This window comes from Zosterops lateralis, assembly GCF_965231275.1.
Source record: "Zosterops lateralis genome assembly, chromosome: 16".
Taxonomy (NCBI): Eukaryota; Metazoa; Chordata; class Aves; order Passeriformes; family Zosteropidae; genus Zosterops; species Zosterops lateralis.
Window position 1 is genome coordinate 15449285 of NC_139776.1, and position 19779 is coordinate 15469063.

Here is a 19779-nt window from a genome sequence, read left to right on the forward strand (position 1 = left end):
GTAATTTCTTCCCTCTGAACCCTTTTCTCTGTTCTTTTAAGGCTCCTTTGAAGAAGATTCCTATCAATAAGCTTGTAAAGAAAGAAGATGAATATGAAGAGGAAAAACCAGAACTAGAAGAACTGGATTGGTGGTCCAAGTACTATGCATCCCTGAAAGAGCTGTATAACCAGGTAGTATTTTGTGACAGCTGCCAACAGAAGGGAAAATAGGCTGCACTGGTCTGAAGAAGATGTTTTCAACCATTCTGAATGTCACAGGAGTTCTCCTGGCATGGATCTGCAGGAAGATACAGACTTTAGTGTATCAAGCATACTTAAGGTAGCCAGGTATCTTAGCATCTAGCAGGTGGGCTGATTTCAGCAGGAGGTGGGTATTGAAACATCTCTGAGGCTTGGTGCTCAAGTGACATGAGAATGAGGCGGCTTCTGTTGAGGGACTCCTGAAAAGGTGATGTTGCTGATTTTAACAAGGATTTTCATGCTGCTTACTCTGTCTGAGTTATGTCCTAGTATGTGTTATGGGAGCAATTCTGCTCCAAATTTCTGTCCTTGCACTGTCAACTTAAATTCCAATCAAAAGAAGCTAGCAGGAGGATCTGGGGAGAAGAAAAAGTCATTAAGACACTTGTTCAATACCAACCTGCAATGATACTATTGCTGAATGATTTTGTCCTATGTATTCCTTACTCAGCTGGCAGGAAAATATCAGTGCTCTGTGCTTGGAAGGAGAAGCCTTTTCTGTCAGGGATCTGAGATGACTGTTTATGTGTGTTTCAGGCATGCAGTGATGAGGAAGATGCTGAGAATGATGACTTGAATGATGCAGGTGAGTTCTCTAGCAATACCCCATTCTTTAGTGGGGAGAATCAAGATTTTATACCATCTCAGAGAGTACTGGGCTTGTGGGAATGGTGTCTGTGCAGACAACAACCTTGCAACATTCATCAACAACAACATAAAAGTGAGCAGAAAGGCTGAAGACGTTGACAAGGGCTAAAGGCTATTTCAAGTTAAAACCACCAAGCTTTTCTGAAAAAAAATTAGAAAATAGTCAGAAATCCTGGAAAATAGTGGAGTCTTGTAAAATGGTGTTAAAGCAAGTACTTTCCTGTGTGAACAAAATGCAGAAAACTAATCTGCAGGGATCATGGGATTGTCTGGGTGAGACCAGGAAGCAGTGGTGGGATGGAGAGAGGATGATGGACAGAAAAAACTGTCCAGGAGCTGGGCATCACTCTGTGCTCATGGAATACTCCCCTGGGGTACAAGTGAATCAGTAACAGAAGGTAACAGAGGTAACAGACAGTAATAACAATCTTTTTATGATCTGAGAACAGTGATGGAGCTGTAGGTTCAAGTTTGCAGAGGTGTAAGCAGTGACTCATATAGCTCTGACCTGGGAAAGTGCAAAGTATAAAAATTATGTAAATACAATTTAAGGAGAGGCCTTGAGGGTACTTGCATACCATTAGTGCTCGAGGAATCTGGAGCCTTGGAAAATGAGACAAGACACACCCACTCTGTCTTTGGTTTTGTGGTGCCCCTGAGAAAGGTCTAGACACATTCTCTCCAGGCTCAGCTGACTGTACTGAAAGTGGCAGTGATGCTTCAGTTAGCCACTCAAACCAGCAGGCCAGCAAATAAGCACTCATCTGAAGAGGAGGGAGGGCTCTTTTCTGTGCCTTCCCTGACAGCACCTATGAGCTGGCAAAACCACCTTCCTTCATTTGGTTTCCACCCAATTTCTGTCTGAATAGCGGCCATGCAGGCAAACAGGCAGGTAGGTCTGTGCCAGTTTTTGTCCCCCCACCCATCCAGCCATGCCATGCTGGGAAACCTGAGATGCTGGAATGACACCTGTTACAAATAGCAATGCCTCCAGTTCCTATGACACAGGCCAAAGCCCTGGGTGAAAGCAGAAGCTGTGGCTGGGGTAATTTCATGCAGAGACACTTGACATGATGGGTGAAATCGAAGTGTTTCCTAATCTCTTACTGTCCTTTCTAGATGGAGGGAATTTAAATGCATTTTCCATCAACATGGAAGCAGAGGATGAGACAGTGATTGAATCTGAACCTGCTCAACCCAAGAGGAAGCTCATTGCTACCCTTCAGGTGGTAATTGGGGTCACCTAGTCTCTTTCAGCCCTGGTTCTTTGTCCATGTCTTCACCTTCCTGCAGTGGAAGTTATGCTGGGAGGAGAACCTGCAGTGTATGTTGAGGTCCTATCATTAATGGACTTTAATGCAGCTAGTAAGGCCTTGGAGCCAAGCTGAGATGTGCATCCACATCCAAGGCTGGCCTCAGGGACATGCACCAAAACCATTAACACCCTGCTGTGAGTAATACAGGAGTAAGGTAGGACTAGGTGAAATGGTTGAAACTGAGAAAGGATGGTCTTTCTGACTCTCCTTTAAGATGGCAGGAAAAGGCCCAAAATTACTTTCTACTTATTTCAGATCTACAACTCTGAACTGGAAAATGAGTTTGGTAATTTTGAAGACTGGTTGTGTATTTTCCCCCTTCATCGTGGCAAAGCAAATGAAGATGAAGATGGAAATGAGGATGAACATTATGTGGGGAAGTACAAGGTACTGTTTCATTTGGATGACATTTGTGCTGCTTGTGGAAGAAGATCCTTATGACACGTGTTTTAGAGCAAGCCAACAACAGCAAATCCTTGCAGAGTGCATGGGTGTGCAGGTTGGGCTGCAGCTTGGCCAGGGTACTGTTAGTGTCTGTTGAAGCAATTGTACTCTGGTCCTACTGTTGTTAGCTTATAAATCCATCCAATTCAGATTTTTTAGCTGCTACAAGGAGAAAGCATGAAGCATAAAGGATTCATTCTTGTTGCAGACTCTGGGTTTATTCACTATGCATATAGGTATTACATAAGTAAGCTTCACTGGTTTTAAGATTAACAAAACTTATTTAAAAGAGGCATCATGCTCCCATCCAGGAGCTCTTGAAGACTCTGAAATATCAACTACAGAAGCTGTAGCTGTCCCTAGAAAACCTCTGGTGTCCTCTGTCTTTGGCAGTCCAAAGTGCCTAGATGTCCTCAGATCTGACACTGGCAGTGGTATGACAGCCTACAGCCTAAATTGCAAGCAGTGATTGCCTGGGCCATATGGAATTGATTGGACCTTTGGGAAGGACTGCTCCCATGGGCACAGGGTATCTGTGGTCTGCATGGGGAAATGGCTCCGGTTTTCTAGTTGGCAGGTGAAGCTGGTGGCTCCAATCCTTTCTGAGATATTACCACGTGTATCCAGCTGTTCCTTGAAGTGTTTTTTGCAGGGCTCCTTCTATGTCTACCCCACTGAGGAAGCTGTTACAGAACCCAAGGTCTCCCGGGGCATTCCAAGGAACAGACCTATCAAGGTTCTTGTAAGAGTTTACGTTGTTAAGGTAAGTCTCTGGTGGAGGTGGTAATAACGCTTGGCGGTCTCTCCCCTCCCCGTGGACCTTCTGCCATTCTCCGCTCAGTTAAATACAAGCAGTGGCTCTTGTGAAAAATGTGATGCTGGCTTGAAGCCTCTGCTAGTGGAAGACACCTACATCATGTCCATGGAGAGTCTTCCATGCTTTGTAGCTTGAAGACAGGCAGATGGGCATTTCTTAGCTCTTCACATCTGCCTTGAGATCATGAGCAAGTAGGTGAGTCCATAACTAAAGACGTCAATGGCTTGTAGAGTGAGGATTTGTGTGGGAACAAGTGGCTGTTTCACTGCTGGGGTAGTTGCTGGAGAGACCTGACCAAGCAGGCTTGGGTGGTGTCAGGCCTGTGCAGTATTCCTTGTGCAGGTTATTCTCCACAGCTGTGTACAGCAGTATCTCTTGTATATTCCAGGCTACAAATCTGTCTCCAGCAGACCCCAATGGCAAAGCAGACCCCTATGTGGTGGTGACTGTGGGGCAGCAGCAGAAGGACACAAAGGAGCGATACATCCCAAAGCAGCTCAATCCTGTGTTTGGAGAGTATGCAGAAAGGTTTCACCTAGCAGGTTTAATAAGAACAGAGCAAATCTGGGGCTTGGAATGTGGCTCACATTGTAAGGTCTTCTGTTCCTTTCTGATGGAGAATCTTGTGCCTTAACACAAAGCCCCTGGGCATGTCTCTTGCCTCTAGCTAATTCAGGAGCCATCATGCTTTGGGTGAGGAGGCGAGCACACCCAAGGACTTGATTTAAAATTGGAAGCCGAGCATTTTTCCCCAACTCCAGGCCCTCTATCTGAGCTATACATTCCTGGAAAAGTAGTTCCTTTGAACACGCACACTGAAAATAGCACATACTGAATTTAGAGAGAACCAAAATTTATCATGGGCCTTTAAGTTGTCAAATACAGTTCTTAAATGTGTAGGATTATCAAAGCAGAGCATGTGTTTCATTTCCATCCTCTTTGCTAATAGCATTTTCCCTGTTTGTTTCTGTCCAGAGTTGTGGAGCTGACGGTCTCCTTTCCCATGGAATCAGAACTCACTGTGGCAGTATTTGACCATGATTTGGTTGGATCTGATGATCTGATTGGGGAGACCAAGATTGACTTGGAGAATCGATTCTACAGCAAGCACAGGGCCAACTGTGGAGTGGCTATGCAGTATGACTTGTAGGTACTAATGTGACATATTAGGGCCATAGACACCCTTCTCACCTTCCACCTTCCACATTGAGTAACAGTGCTCCTGTTCTGCGAGACAGAATATGCATTCGCAGGCACTCCACAGATTCACTACAAGTTACATGGATAACTCTATCTCTTTAGACACCTACCAGCTTCCTGTGATAGCTCTAATTTCTACTGCAAACTAATATACCTTGCATAATATAACAATACAAATTCTTTATTGCTTACACATTGGTGTTCTGTGAGAAAAGTGCTTGCTTGACTCTGACCTCTTTCAGAAAATACAGCAGTTTCTCTGGCAGCATTTTGTAAGCAGCAACACTCAGGACATCTGATTTCCTTTGGCCTCCTTCCATATGGATTCTCCAGTGTCTTTGGCCAGTTTTCTGCAAACGTCTTTCTTCCTACCCTGCTATTGGAAAATTAGCTGTGGGAAATGGAGTTGAATACCCAGCAGAGCTGAAGCCTCTTTCTCACTTAGAAAGTGCATCTAGAATTGCTCCTACTGCTGGCATTGCTTCTGCTGCTCAGAAGCTAATAGTTCTGTAGGGTGGAAGTCCAGCTTGTTCTCTGTCAGGACAGAGTTTGTTTAGCTTTTCATTCATTAAGATTTTTTCTAACCTTTTTTAAGCCTGGGGTTTTCCCAGTAAAAATCTGAGCAGGGTTCTAGTGACATAGCCTGTGCTTTGGGAGAGAAGGCTGTTTCAAAGCCTAGAAAAGAAACCTAAGCTGAAGAAGTTCTTGATGTCTTCTTTTTCCATGCAGAAATGGCTACAACACGTGGCGAGATGCTTTTAAACCCACACAGATCTTGGATAGTTTATGTAAGAAAAACTCAATCCCTGCTGCAGAGTACAGATGGGAGGAGGTCAAAGTGGACAATAAAATATTCAAGGTCCCTCCAGAGGCTTTTCCTGAAGGTACAGAGGGCTTGTTGAACTGGTCCCTTAAATAGCTGTCTGTGCTTAGCAATGCACATGCTGGTGGGTGGTCTGGGAGCCCACAATCCTCTCTTCCCTGAGGCAACCAGGCTGGCCTCCTCTCTCTGTGCCCTGCATGGCTCAGTTTTTGGGTCACTGTGAGATGCATCCTTGGTTCGGCACCTTCATTTCAGTGGACACTGTTGCACTGGGAGAAGATGTGATCCAGGCCATTAGGTAACAAAGTGGCTTTCCAGGCAATGGGTGGAACAAAGTAAACCAACTTGCACGGCAGTGTTCGTCATGGACGTTTGTTGTATGCCAGCTTATTCTGGTGACTGGCACTGTCACAAAGCTGTACCTTCATCTGCTTATGATCACTGTCAGCAAAAAAATGAAGTCCTGTTTGGGGTTATGGGTGTTTTGGAGTTTTGGGGGGTTTTTCTTTTTGGTTGGTTGGTTGGTTTGGGTGGTGATGGGTTGGTTTTTTTGTGGTGATTTTTTTTGTTGGGTTTTCTTTAATGCTTTGGGGTGTTTTATTGTTTGTGGGTGTTGTTTTGTTTTGTATTTTGGGGGATGTGGGGGAGGGGGTAGGAAGTGTTTTTTCAGTCTTCTTTCCTGTTTTTAGCTGGCTTTGTCCAGAAATGCTCTGTGCTTCCAGTGGCTTCAAGTGCCTTGGGTGATTCTACACTGTCCCTCTCTGCTGTTTATCTCCACCTTGTGGGCAGCTTCTGCTTCTCATTTGCTGTTTTCTTTCCTTCTAACTGGCATTACAAACCCTGAGCCAGGGCCACAGATGTCTAGGAACACACCAGCCTTTCACCAGCAGTGATGGAGAACTTCCCTCAGCAAAGGCCAGGCCCTGCTGTGGCCAGCACCTGTGCAATTGAATCCAACCTCGAGCAGATGTGGCCCACTTGTGGATGGCTGGTACTTCAAGGCAATGCTATGCAGCCTGTAGGCAGGATGATCCCTGGCCTTACCCACTCAGAGTGAGGACACCTACATGTCTGGCCAATTTTACTTTCTCTTTGTTTTAGTGCAACTGTTCCTCAGTTTTCTGGTGGTCTCTAAGGTTTATGCAAAGAAGGGAAAAGAAATCCTACCCAGGAGAGGACAAAGAACTTCCAGAAGCCCTTTCCCCCTTTTTTTCAGGTCAATGGATAGCTGGAGAGAGAGAAACAAGGTGCTCTCGTGGTGTTCCCTGACAGCTGGCTCTGGTTCCAGCACAGCTGCAGCTGGTGCCCTCTGAACCTCTGCTGTACTTGAGCACTGCTTGGAATGGTTTAGGTCTCAGACTGATATCCAAGGGGGAGTTCCACTCCATAAACACAAGAGTGGGTGGGTCATTATGCCCTCACCTGTTAGCTCTAGCTTATGAAGGAAGACCAGGAAGATTTGGTCTTGAACTGCCATTTGGCTTTGCTGTGCCAAAGGAGTCAATTACCAGTTGTGTTCACTAACAGAGAGCACAGCTGCATGTCTTGAGTGTGGCAAGTAATGGTAGCACTTCTCTGCAAAAATTCATTCATGGATCTGTTGGGACTACCACAGAGATGTGGGGACTTAAATTGCCCCACAGGGTCACGTCCTCCTCAATGTCCCTTGGATCTTTTTCCCAGGGCCAGAATAAATTCTTTTTTGCCCTTTCCATTGCATTTCTCTTGACTTGTTTTCTTCCTGCCTGCCATTTCTCTCATCACTGCAACATATTGAATTCACTCCCCTCATCTTTGCTCTCCTCCTTCAAATGGGGATTTATTTGTTCTTCTGGAGAGGTCCTTGTTTGCCCAGTCCATCTCCTGTTCTTGTGCTGGTGACTGATGTCCTGACATGACTCTTACTGGCCAGAAGCCTTTATCTTCTGCCTGGCTGTGTCCTGCTGCAGAGGCCTCTGTGAGGAACAAGAGAGAAGTGGCAGATGAGAACTTGTCAGTGGATATTGAGCATAAGGCTTTGTACGTCCTGCAGCACTGGGAAGAGATGCCAGGATATGGGTACAAGCTAGTACCAGAGCACGTGGAAATTCGGTCTTTGTACAACCCAGAGAACCCCGGGCTTGTGCAGGTAAGATGTGTTTCTATGCCAAACTTCAACATTGTTTCAGGAAAGCTCCTTCTAGACAACTGGTTTCCAGCCCCCTGTCTTGTCTCCTGTGAATCCTATGCATTGTCCCCTTCCTGGGTGGGTGACTGGAGTTGTGTGTCTGGATGGCTTGCCCAGCAATGAAGTGAGGGCATTGGCCATGATTGTCCTTTGCTCACCTCTCGTGATGTTTCTGAACACCTTTTCCTCAAGAAACTTCTGTCCATTGATGTTGTGTTGACAGTGCTGGTGACCCAGAGTCCTTCCTGTCTCTGCTGGCCGTTTAGCACTGCTCTGATGAGGATGCTGTCTGGGTGGCAATAGCCCTGCTCTGCTTTTGAGCCCTGCCACCATGCACCCCCATGGGTGATTGTATCCTTGCCTATCCCTGCCTCCTCTGCATTGTCCCTTATCACTGCTGTTTTGCAAGAACCTTGTTTTGCACCCTTGGCATCTCCCTGGCTGGAGAAGAAACATCCATCCTTAGTTTTGTGCAATGCAGTCACCTGAACTCACCATTTTAATGTCCTGCACTGAATTCTCCTGTTCCCTTGGGTACTGGAGGTTTGAACAAAGCAGAGTTTTGCTGTCATGCTGGCTTTGTTTGGCATTGGAAATGCATGGGGGGAGAGCAGAGTCAGACTCATCACTTCTTAGTTCTTTGTTGGTTTTGCTAAAGCATTGCATTACCATATGCTCCTTATTAAGACAAAGGGCCATGTTTGTTTGAAATGGACTCAGTGAAGTGGTTTTTCTTGGGAGCAGAAATAAGTAAACTTTCATAGCCTTAATTTTTTTCACTGTGTAAAATCTAATTTCATGTCACTCTCAAGTGCTGGGAATGGAGAGAACCAAGCAGGGGCTTTCTGATGAGAACTTTCCTTGCTCATTGAAGACCTGGAGAGTGATCTGTCTTTTGAAGTGTTTTTGCTGTCTTCTCTCATCAGGGCTCCTTGCACATGTGGATTGACATGTTTCCAAATGATGTCCCTGCACCACCACCTGTCAACATCAAGCCACGACTGCCTGTCAGGTAGCACCTGTGGGCATAGGCCTAGGGCTGGTGGGCTGCAGGGAGGGTCAATGTCCCTTGCCATGGCTGGCAGGATGTGCCACAGGGCACAGGCTGAGGGTGGGTGCTGGTGTGGCATGTAGCCCTCTTTGCTCCAGCTCTGACCACAAGATGTTCTCTTGAGTATATCATTGTGGGCCATAAGAGCTTCAGCTGCAAAAAGGTTTGGGGAAGGGAAGGTTAATGTCTCTAGTGGCTGGACATAACGGTAATAGAAACCCAGGCCAGAGCTACTTATCAGTGATCGAGAGACAGGGACTCTCCAAGTTCTGATCAGAAGCCAAATTTATTGAGCAGGCAAGGGGTTTATATAGGGTTTTTCTTGTATGGCACTTATGTAGGGTTCTATTATTGATAACAATTCTCATTGGTTATACATTCTTTATGACATCAGTTACTTGGTAATCCTTACAAAGTTTCACAAAACATGTTTCTTGGTCACTTGTACCCCAGGGAGCTTTTATCTGTGTCTGTCTCTCCCATGATTTCTGCTCAATCAGGCCTAAGATTCTAGGCTTTATCAGTTCCATTATAACCTCTGTTTCAATCCCCACACTACCCATCAAATTCTGGCTAGTGGATAGATGTCCTTGGGAGCCTGGAGAAGTGCAGTTGAAGGAGGAAATCTGCTGGTTTTAAGGGTCTAATGGTACTTTTGAGATGGAGGGTCCAGATTATTCTCAGACATGCACCTGAAAGGACAAGAAATAATGAACATAAATTGCAGCAAGGGAAACTTCAAGTGAATATAGGTAAAACATTTTCCCAGTGAGAGTGAAGCTAGGAATAGGGACAGATTGTCTCAGATGTGCTGGGATGTCCATCCTTGGTGAAATTAAAAACTGATGCAGACAAGGCCCTGAGCAATCAACCTACTATGAAGCTAGAACAAGACTTGGAGAAGAGACTATGGTGATCCCTTCTTGCCTAAGCTTTTCTGTGCTCCTATAGCTTAGTAAAGCAGGGTGGGTTTCCCATGCACCCGGGATTTGGCTTGCAAAAGCTACCTGTATTGACTGTGGGTATTTGTCTTGTAGGGTTGTAGTGCCCAGAAAGAGTTTAAGCCTGGCAGTGAGACTCCTGGCCTGCGCTTGGTGGGAGGAACAGGGGGAACCACACTGCTGGGAAGGGTCAAGATCTGCCACTCTGACATTATGCTCAGGGATTGATATGCCTGCCCAGACACCAAGAAACATGGGCATGTGTCTCACCTCTGTGTCCTTCCCACAGCTATGAGCTCCGTGTGATTATCTGGAACACGGACAACGTGATCCTTGATGATGTCAACCCAGTAACAGGAGAGCCTTCCAGTGACATCTATGTGAAAAGGTCTGGTGGGAACGAGAGGGAGGCCAGAGCCTGGCTGCCCTGCTCCCTGCCCTGGCCCACTTGCTCACTTGCCTTCTCTGAACCTCTGCTTCTCCTTGCCTTGGTGTGAGGAGCCCACTCCAGTGCTCTGCATGGGTTGCAGGAACCCCAGAGATGTTGTCCAGATGTTACTCTGCATTGACCCTTTCCTGCTACCCATGATGTTCAGTGCTCCCATCCTTCTGCTCTGCCTTTGAGGCTGGGTGACGAGGGTAGAGGGTAACTGAGTTTCTCCTGCAGCTGGATAAAAGGTCTTGACCATGACAAGCAGGAGACAGATGTTCACTTTAACTCCTTGACTGGGGAAGGAAATTTCAACTGGAGGTTCATCTTCCGCTTCAATTATCTCCCGACTGAGAAGGAGATCACCTACAAGAAAAAGGACTCTGTCTTCTCCATGGAGGAGTCAGAGTTCCAGGAACCAGCTGTTCTGGTCCTCCAGGTCTGGGATTATGACAGGATTTCAGCTAATGACTTTCTAGGTATGGTGTTACCTGCTGGAAGTGGGTTGATCTGTCCCTTACCTCGCTGGAGCATTACAGCATTTCTCTGGGATTCAGCTCTCTGAGAAGGGACACTAGGACCATCAGATCAAACTCGTCAGCTCAGCAGTCACCTGGGCTGGTTTTTCACACCTGAGCTACAGGCAGAGCCTGGAGATATGCACCTCCCCTACACAGACATGTAGTGTTTGCATGCTTGTCCAAGGGCCTTGATGTATTTTTTCAGGCCCTGTCACATCACAGGACTTCCAGGTTCTGCTTCCTCACAACCTTTCCAATAAACTTGCTTGTTTTCCGTGCTCTTACTTAGATATGCAGATGCCAAAGTCTGGGCCTAAGAGCATTTTTCCCAGGACTTTATGTTGTAGGCACAGGGACAACTTGTGTGAGACAATTGACAACTTTTGTGAGACTATTGGCGCTTGAGTTGCAGCATCCCATTGCTGGGTGCTCAGAGCTCCCTGGATGCTCTAGTGCTTCCTGAGCTATGCTGAGATAGGCATACAGCAAGGCCTGGTGCCAAAACAAAGCTCATAGTTATTCCCCCCACATTATGCTAGCACAAGTACTGCTGGTTCTCTTCCACTTCTGCTGTCATCCCCAAGCTTATAGTGCTCTGTTCAGTTGTTCTGCCCTTCTTCAAAGTTCACCTTCCTATTAAAAAGCACCCCTTTCCCCTACTATCTCCTGGGCATGTTCAAACTCTCCTTATACTTCAACCTTTCATAGTGTATTTAAGTGGCTTTACTCCATGAGGCACTTTCAGTAGTTCAGCCATGAAGAACAGAGGCACAGAAGAAAGCATTAACAATTCCAATAATTTCTGGCATCTATAATTGCAGGATCTTCTAGATAGTAGGGAGATTCTGCAGGGTTTATTGCAATCTCCTACCCCCAAGCAGGGCTAGATGCACTGTAGGTTAGGTTGCTCAGGACATTTTCTTGGGTGGGTTTTGATTACCTCCAAGAATGGATTCCCAGCACTCTTCTGGGACCCTTTTCCTGACGGCACCTTTCTCACAATTCTCAGGTATTTTTACTTGCAGCATTTTGTCTGTTTCCTTATGTGCTTTCATTATCCATTTCTGAGAAGAGCGTAGCTCCATCTGCTCTGTAGCTTCCTTTAGTCTGTTAGGGATGCAATAGGATCTCCCTCTTCTCTTCTCTGGGCTGAACATATATGTCTCTCACCCCGCTTGCTGTGGCACATACTACAGAATTGACTGTCTCAGCCACTAAACACTATTTAGTATTGGGGGTCCAAAACTGGGCACTGTATTCAGATGCAGTTTCACTTTGAATTGAGCAGAGAACACTCGTATCTTGTCTGCTTTTACCAGTTCAGACCAGGATATGGTAAGATTGTTTTGTTGCAAGGGCTCAGCGGCAAAGTGAGACAGGAGCTCATTCCGAGCAGAACAGAGGCCCAAGGCCAAACAGGAAGATGAACTGAGGCTGTTGCAGATCTAAGACAAGCTTGAAATCTTTAAAGCATTTAGAATTTTAAAGCATTATAATTTTATAGTTTTAATTGACATTTCCAGGAATTAGAAAGGAAGATGAGCTTGGACATGTGAGGAGAGCAGGGTAGGACGTGATAAAGGCGTGAAAATAACTCACCATGTGAACTCACCAAACAGCCTTTATCAAAAATGAGATGAGACCTGAGGCATCTGCCTCTTAGCCTCTAACTCCTGAGCTAGTCCTTTCTTACGCAGAATTTCAGGTTCTCCATCTGTAAATGTGCAGGGTTCTGCTAGATCATTACAGCAGCTGGGACTTACTTGTGGGAGTTGGGAGTGTGGCAGAGACAGCCAAATGTTGTGTGGGGCTGACCTCAGGGTTTTACCATGTGGTCTCCTCTTCCCTGTGCTTGCAGGCTCCATCGAGCTGAAGCTGCATGACATGGTGCGGGCAGCCAAGAGCTCTGAGCATTGCACCATCAAAATGGCCAAGGAGAACGCAAAACCTCGATTCTCCATCTTCCGAAATAAGCGCATGAGGGGCTGGTGGCCCTTCATCAAACTCAGAGATCAAGAAGATGACAAGAGAGAGGAAAGGGAGTATAAGAATAAAAAGAAAAATAAGTGGAGCAGCTCAGTCAAATCAGAGGACGTGGAATTCACAGACCCCAGTGGGAATAAGTACCTCCTGACGGTAAGGTGGGGTGCTGGCACTGGTGAGCACAGACAGTGTTTTGCCTCTGCCTTGATATGGTAGCCTGTCCTACATGCACACAACCTGCAAAGGCAGCAATGACCCAGCTTTTGCAGGATCCTGAAGACTTCTTCCATCTACTGCCGATCCAGCACTTTGTCTACCCTGAAGAACCAGCTGCTGTGGCGTGCAGGGGTGTCTTACTTCATGTATTCCCCTGAGCTTCCCATAGAGTAGTGCTCCATGAGGGGAGCCTTTGTTTAAGAGTTTAGTGTTCCCACTGAAACACTCCAGACTGTGTTCTCCTTGCTCACTCTTACTCCAAAGCAAGAGGCATATGGCTCCTCATTAGCCAGTCAGGACAGCAGCAGGTGCCTGCTCTGGGGTGTCTGCCTGCCCAAGACAGGCAGGTGCCAACTGACCAGAGACAGACTTGCTCCTGTTACCCTCTGTTAACAGACAATTAAGTGGACAGTCCCCAAGGGTGAATTTTGCTCAGTGCCACTGTGAGAGGTGTAGACAAATCAGGTAGTTGAGGAGTGCATTAAAATACAGTTCCTTGTCTGCAAAACAGTTAGTTTCTTACCAGGCCACATTTTCTACTGGCTGTGAAGTAAGGCTCTAGCCAATGGAGAAAAAAAAGTGGAACTGGGAGAAAAATTCCCAGTGGTGGCAGGATGTGTGGTCATCAGGCTGGTCTGTGAAGCAGCACATTCAACTGTATCTCAGACATATTGTCCCTCCAGGGTAAGGTGGAAGCGGAGTTACAACTGCTGACTGTGGAAGAGGCTGACAAAAGTCCTGTTGGCTTGGGCCGAAAAGGGCCTGAACCCCTGGAAAAGCCCAAGTGAGTATCTGATTATTACCTTTAGGATGGACAGACAGTGCTGTGTTCTCAGCAGCTGTTTGTGTGGAAACTGGGAGTATTGGCTTGTCAGGAAGCCAAGAGCAATGACTAAGGCCCTGGGCAGTGGGGTCTGCAAGACCAGGACTGCCAGAGTCATCCAGAGCTCAAGTGAGTCCACAGGATTGAGGCTGCAGCACATAGCCCGGGGTTGATCACAGGAAGATACTCAAGGCAACTGTGCCATAACATTTCTTGTACAATGGTCAGGTCTTGTCTGTATGAAGGGATCCCTTGTGGACGAGGATGAAGGACAGCTCTGGGGACACTGGGGCACTGTTCCAAGAGTCCTGTCCTGTTGTCTCTAGTGTTTCCACAGGCAGTGCAGGAAGAAAAGCAGCAGGAAGAGCTGGGGATTCATGAGGGGTAGCAGGACACCAAAACAAAAGGGCCAACGTGATGTTCTGTGGTTTAAGCCTGTGCTTATCTATTCTTCTCTTCCTGTTCTAGTCGGCCCAAAACAACTTTCAACTGGATTGTGAATCCCATGAAGACCTTTGTGTTTTTTATCTGGAAGCGGTACAAGAGATACATAATTATGTTGTTTATTGTCACTGTTCTGACAATCTTCCTGATTCTTTTGGTCTACACCATGCCTGGATACATCAGCGAGAAGATCATCAATGGATAAATGCTCTCCAGCAGAGGACTACTCAAAGATGGGTGATTGTGGCAGGAATCAAGATAGGATCAGAAAGTTTAATGAAACCCTACAGGTGCGGAGACAGCCTAGAGAGACAGAGGCCTGTATAAGTGAGCTTTGTTTTCCTCATGAATAAAAGGTCGTTGGCTACTCTCTCTCATGCTTGAGATTTTTAGCTGCTTTCTGGAGCTGGGGGACAACCTGTTTGTGCGGTACAGGCTGATCCCAGTTCAGCAGTCCTCACTACTGCCCCTCTGCCCTTCCTCCTGAGTAGTACAGCAGCAAGGACTAAACTGGGACAACACAGGGCCATGATTGTGCATCTGTGTTTGGTGTGGTGCTGACATAAACTAAATGAGAATCGTTCTCAGCATGGTTTCTGGTTCACCAGAGTTCCTGTCATCTGCACAGACAAGCCCTGACATGATCTGATCTCAGAGGAGGAGTTTCAACTAGGGTTTTGAGAGGATAGATTCCATCTGAGAGGTGCAGGTGATGTGTCGCTATGTTGGACACACAAAAGACATGCAGGCAGCAGCAGGTCAAGCAGCAAAAATTCTAATTTAATGTCTGACTCCATCCTTATATACATTTTGTACAGAAGGCCAAAGATTGGCCATTGTACCTTATGAATATCATCGGTGCACTTGACCATCAATCACATTCCTCCTCCTAGAGAAGAAATATGTAAACACACAGATAAGTTCTGAGTAAACACATAGATAAGTTCTGAGAATACAATATTGTTTATGTGAAGGAGCGTGAGAAAACTGCTGCAAAGGTACAAAAATTCACAGGCAAGAAAATTCAGGGTGACAGTGATGCTCAGTGGGACCACAGCTTTCCTAAAGAATTTAACTGACTATGCAGTTTCATAGGGAAGGTGCCTGCCTCATGGGCTTTTGAATGGGGCAGGAATAGAGTATGTTTTGGGGACAAAACAGTCTGGGCAGAGCCAGGCAGGTAGATGTGAAGTAGGTGAGGACTCTGGCTGGACCTGAAGCCAGAAATCAGTGTGGGGCAGACATGATGTTCCCCTCGTGAGTCTAGAGTTCAACCATGGGGTGGGGACCCCAGAATGCAAAGAGGGAGGCCTCTCTCCCTCTAGGGGACCTTTGAGCTGCAAGGTGGAGGTGAAATAGGCTGCAAAGGGCTCAAATCATGCAGTACCTGCTCGGGGCTACAGCAAAGCCTTGGGCTGTGACACTGCTACATCACTCCCATATTTTTTCTGGAGGGCCAATTGAGTGGGATGTTACCTTCATAAATAGTGTCTAGCCCTCCCCAGCAGTCCCCAGTGCACATCAGCAGCGACTAGCCCATTCAAAGAAACTCAGCGGACTCCAGCAAATGCAGAGCACACCTCCAGAGATACCTTTTGGCTCTCTCAGCAATGCTCAACCACATTTTCCACCACACCACCTGTTGAAACTCTGGCACCGGTCTCCTCCTCATAGCAGATGAAGCTGGTGGATTTTGGTGTCTGGAGCAGGCAGAATGGTTCCCGTGGCTCCTGCAGGCCCTGGTTGATGGTCTCCTGTTGGTTGTCTGACCTCAGACCAAAACAAAGCTGAACAGTTCAGGGGAAAAAAAAGAAAAAAAGAAAAAGAAAAGAAAAAAAGAGAAAAAAAGAAAAAAGCCAAAGGATTCCTGCTGCAGTTTCTTCAGGCCAGGGAAAGGGGAAAAAAGAACCTTCTTGCTTAAGCTAACAAAAAAACCAAGCTAGCTAAGCAACAAAGTAATGTCCAATTTGCATGGCACCCAGAGTGAGGCTTTGAACAAAGCCCAAGGCTCCCAAGGCTCCCGCACCCACACTCCGCTCCCTGACCCACCTTAAAGTTACAACAACCATTTTGGGGCATAAAGCCAAGACATAGGCAGGCTTTCTCAAAATACTTTTGTTTATGACTGCTGCTGTGTGCCTGGGATGTGCAGGTGTGTATCTGTTTGTACAAACTGAATGGAGGGTTGAGTGGTGTGTGTTCAGGGTGTGGGTTCGCAAGGCAAGAGTTTGATCTCTGTCTTTGCTGCTGGAAGCAGCACTCTGCTCCAGACCCCTCCAAGCCCAAATGTGACCATGATTCATGCCAGCAGTTCCCCTTCCTGGTCAGAACCATGGCTGTCCTGATCTCAGTGTGCAGCAAATGCAAGAGGACTTCAGGTCACCCATCACCTCTGCCTTTGCCAGCCATATGGACCACCGCAAGGCTACTGACAACAGCTTGGAGAAGAAGAACAGGGGTGGAGGGTTGCAGGAATGCGCTCTGGGGGATAGGTAGATTCAGTAGGCCCATCATCAGTGTGGGCCTACTGAATCTGTACCAGATCAGGCACCACCATGCCATTTGTCACCATGAGTAGAGAGTAGTGTGAATATATTTGGGTGTCTGGAAAGCACTCGAAGCAAAGATTTGATAAAGGCATGTGACAGATTATGGTGGCCAGGTGTGTCAGGGACCGAAAACTGGTCTAAGGCATGACATATTTTGTCTGCAGTTGTGTATGTCAACAAGATAATATAGAAGAAGAACTTATTGTTGAAAAAAGAACTTACTGTTAGAAGAACTTACAGGACTAACCTTCAGAAATGCAACCAAGTATCTGTCACCTGGTGGGATTTATCCTCTTAAAGTGAAAAAATACAATAAAGCTGTTGTTGGCATGGAGGTGTGATCATGAGCCATTGTGACCTCATCTCATGCATTGGCCCCATGTGAGATGATGTTGAAACTGGCCACTCCTGAGGAGGAGATATACAGTGTGGTTCTGGGGTGGAGAGAGGATGACATGATGCACACCGTATTGATCCAGAGGACACCCTGAAGGTGTCCCTGAAGGGCTGCCCTCTTGCCCCTCCTGCTCAGGAGCCATGCTCTATCTCCTTCTCCTGCTCAGCAGTTTCTCCAACATCCAGGGGTCAGTATGTATTTATTGTTAATGTGACTAATAAAATTGACTTGCTTTGCTATTCTGAATGTGTCTTGCGTTTTTTTGCACGTAGATATCCTCCCAAACCCATAACACCAGGTGACGAACACCTATCAGCTGAGGACAAGAGCAAAGCGGGAGATTTTTTTTTTGGGAAGGCTGTGCCTAGTACTGGTCTTTCACCATGGGTTGAAGAGAGGACAGAATGCTTTGGCCAGAGAAGCACTAAATAAAATGCAGAATAAAACATTGAAGGAAGGTTTTGGGGGTAAAAGAAGAGTTTCCTTGCTTATTCAGAGTCAAGCTGTGGCATACAGTGACATGGGATGTCCAGAGTGGTTCACATAGCCAGGGGAAGAGCTATAGCTGAGCACAGTATCTGATGCAAAAATAATTTGGGTTAAATGCCTTTGTTTTCTGGCTAATTGCAAAGACCAGAGGACTCCCATAACCATCATCCAGCATGGATGATGAAAGGGGAAGGGGAAAGGTGAAAGGGGAAGGGTTTGCTGTATGTTGCCAGATGACTTAGACCTGCCTTGGGCCTTAGCTGAAAACGGTGTCCAGTTTCATCTGGGCTATATCACACTGACCTGTTGTGGGCACATCAAGGTGCTGATCACCAGTGGAAAGTAGTATCTATGGCATGATGCCACTGTGGCATGGCTCTCTCTATGACGGGCCAGAAGGATCTGAGCTTCTTGGTGCCTCCTCCTGGTAGATCTGGAAAACCTGCTGCAAGCAACACCACCACGACATCACCTCTCTCATTTTGTACTTTCAACAAATGAGGGTTTTGCCAATGTAGCCTACCAACTGTAGGCTGTGACTAGTGCACAGCCCTGGGGCACTGCAGCACCTGCAGATGTGCAGATGTGTTCCTGTAGCTAATTTTGTCAGAAATGGCCACTGAGGCCATATCTCAGGCCTCTGGAGGCCAGGACTCACTCAGGAGCCTCTGGGCATGGGACAATTTCCTTTTGTTTCCTAACTTTCAATTTTTATTTTATCCTTTAGACCCACTGAAAAGCTAAAACTTCAGCCCTTTAAAACCAAGCTTCTACATTAGGAAGCCGTGTTTAGAGAGAAACACTGCTGACCTCGTTCATGTCTGCAGAACTCCTGGCTTGGAACTCGCATATTGGAGTGTACATATAGCTCCAAACATATTTGTGCTGTGAAAGGCAGAAATGTCATTGCCTTCTGCCTTCAGCCGCTTTTTTTGAAGGTATAGGGAATTGTGCACCGCAGAGTCTCAGTGCCTGAAACAGCCATCTGCAGGTGCATGCTTGTAACAGGTAGAGCTCTGGTGTGGGACAGAGCAGGAAATACAGCAGGAATCTGCCCAGGAGACAAAAGAATCCCCGGCACAGTGTGTGCTAGGCCTGGCAGCAATGTGATGTGGCCAGGTGAGGGGGAGGACATCAGCCATTTTTCCACTGTGAGAGACAGGTTCCTAAAGTAGAAGACAAGTATTTTGTTTGAGTGCAAGACCAGATCTGTGTCCACAAGAAGAATGCAGGTAACAATGCAGGGAGATGTTGGGGCTTGGGTTTTTTTCTCTTTTTTTTACTTATAGATTTTTTCCCCATAAGTTGGTAGGAAACTAACTACTGGATACTTATGGGTACTTAAGAAAACCCAAAAGGAGTTGATAAGGTGGGGAGAGAAGTGTAGCATCTGGCTACACTTCTTTTGTCTCTGGGAGTTTCTCTCTAGAAAGAGAGATTTTTGAAGGCAGGAAAAGGGTCAGACTGCCTGTTGGAGAGGATGAAAATTTAACAGGAAAGTTTTACAGAAATGAATGCTTAGCAGAAGGCTCTTAAGAAAGGCAAGCTAGCTTTGATATAGAAGAGTAAAAGAAGCTTCAAGCTAGAAACTGCTGAAGTAGCAGTTACTGGATAACCTAAGGAAGCAAAGGTTAAATTGAGCAGAAAGGAGTTTTTTTGGCTAGAGCAGAGGTATGTTTGACCACAAACAAAGAAAGATGTTTTTACCAAGTAAAGACAATTCCCAAGAAAAGCAGGAGATACCATAGGTAAACAGACATGCTGATGTAGCAAGTAGAGAAAAGATTTAGGAATTTTCCACTGCAAGAAAACAGAAAAACAACTTCAAGCTTGAACTGTAACATACTAACTTTTGTGATTGGGTAGTACTAACTATTGTATGGTAATGATAATAGCTAGGATAGGTTAAAAGGTATTGTTATAAATGCAACGGCAAAAATCGGATTAATAAAGAAACAATTTATTAACAAAACAATCCAAATCACCGACAAAGAGAGAAACCACAAATAGGACGTGCAGCGCAGCGCTGGGTGGACAAGGGGTCTGTCCTCTAAGGTACAGATTTCCCAAATCCATACAGAGCGGATCACAGCTCAGGGTTTTATAGGGTTTTTAGTGCCCTAAGGTGAAACAGGTGCATGGAATAGTCCGGCAAATAGTCCAAATAATTTTCGGATGGGTTTCCCGGATTTGTCGAACTTTGCAAATAGTATTCTGGGAAGGTTCCTTTCACATGTGGATTGGGCTCACCGGTCCATGGTTATTTCAGTGGGTATTC

General features: G+C 46.2%; 1 protein-coding gene across 7 annotated transcripts in view; it reads left to right on the forward strand.

The window, feature by feature from the left end:
- LOC310916028 (fer-1-like protein 4) overlaps positions 1–14425 on the forward strand; it is a 38674-nt gene extending 24249 nt beyond the window's left edge. Inside the window, exons 31-45 of one of the 7 annotated variants that reach the window (XM_083873268.1) lie at positions 42–173; positions 780–828; positions 2010–2116; positions 2462–2593; positions 3303–3413; positions 3856–3995; positions 4443–4613; positions 5397–5551; positions 7440–7618; positions 8584–8669; positions 9939–10037; positions 10317–10558; positions 12459–12736; positions 13483–13583; positions 14091–14425. In XM_083873268.1, the coding sequence (XP_083729394.1) occupies positions 42–173; positions 780–828; positions 2010–2116; positions 2462–2593; positions 3303–3413; positions 3856–3995; positions 4443–4613; positions 5397–5551; positions 7440–7618; positions 8584–8669; positions 9939–10037; positions 10317–10558; positions 12459–12736; positions 13483–13583; positions 14091–14271 (2163 nt within the window). In that variant the 3' untranslated portion in view covers positions 14272–14425. Of the gene's footprint in view, positions 1–41; positions 174–779; positions 829–2009; positions 2117–2461; positions 2594–3302; positions 3414–3855; positions 3996–4442; positions 4614–5396; positions 5552–7327; positions 7619–8583; positions 8670–9938; positions 10038–10316; positions 10559–12458; positions 12737–13482; positions 13584–14090 lie in introns of those variants that run through there. The other 6 variants (XM_083873269.1, XR_014591250.1, XR_014591251.1 and 3 more) reach the window with 6 other exon arrangements.
- The last annotated feature ends 5354 nt before the right edge of the window (positions 14426–19779 follow it).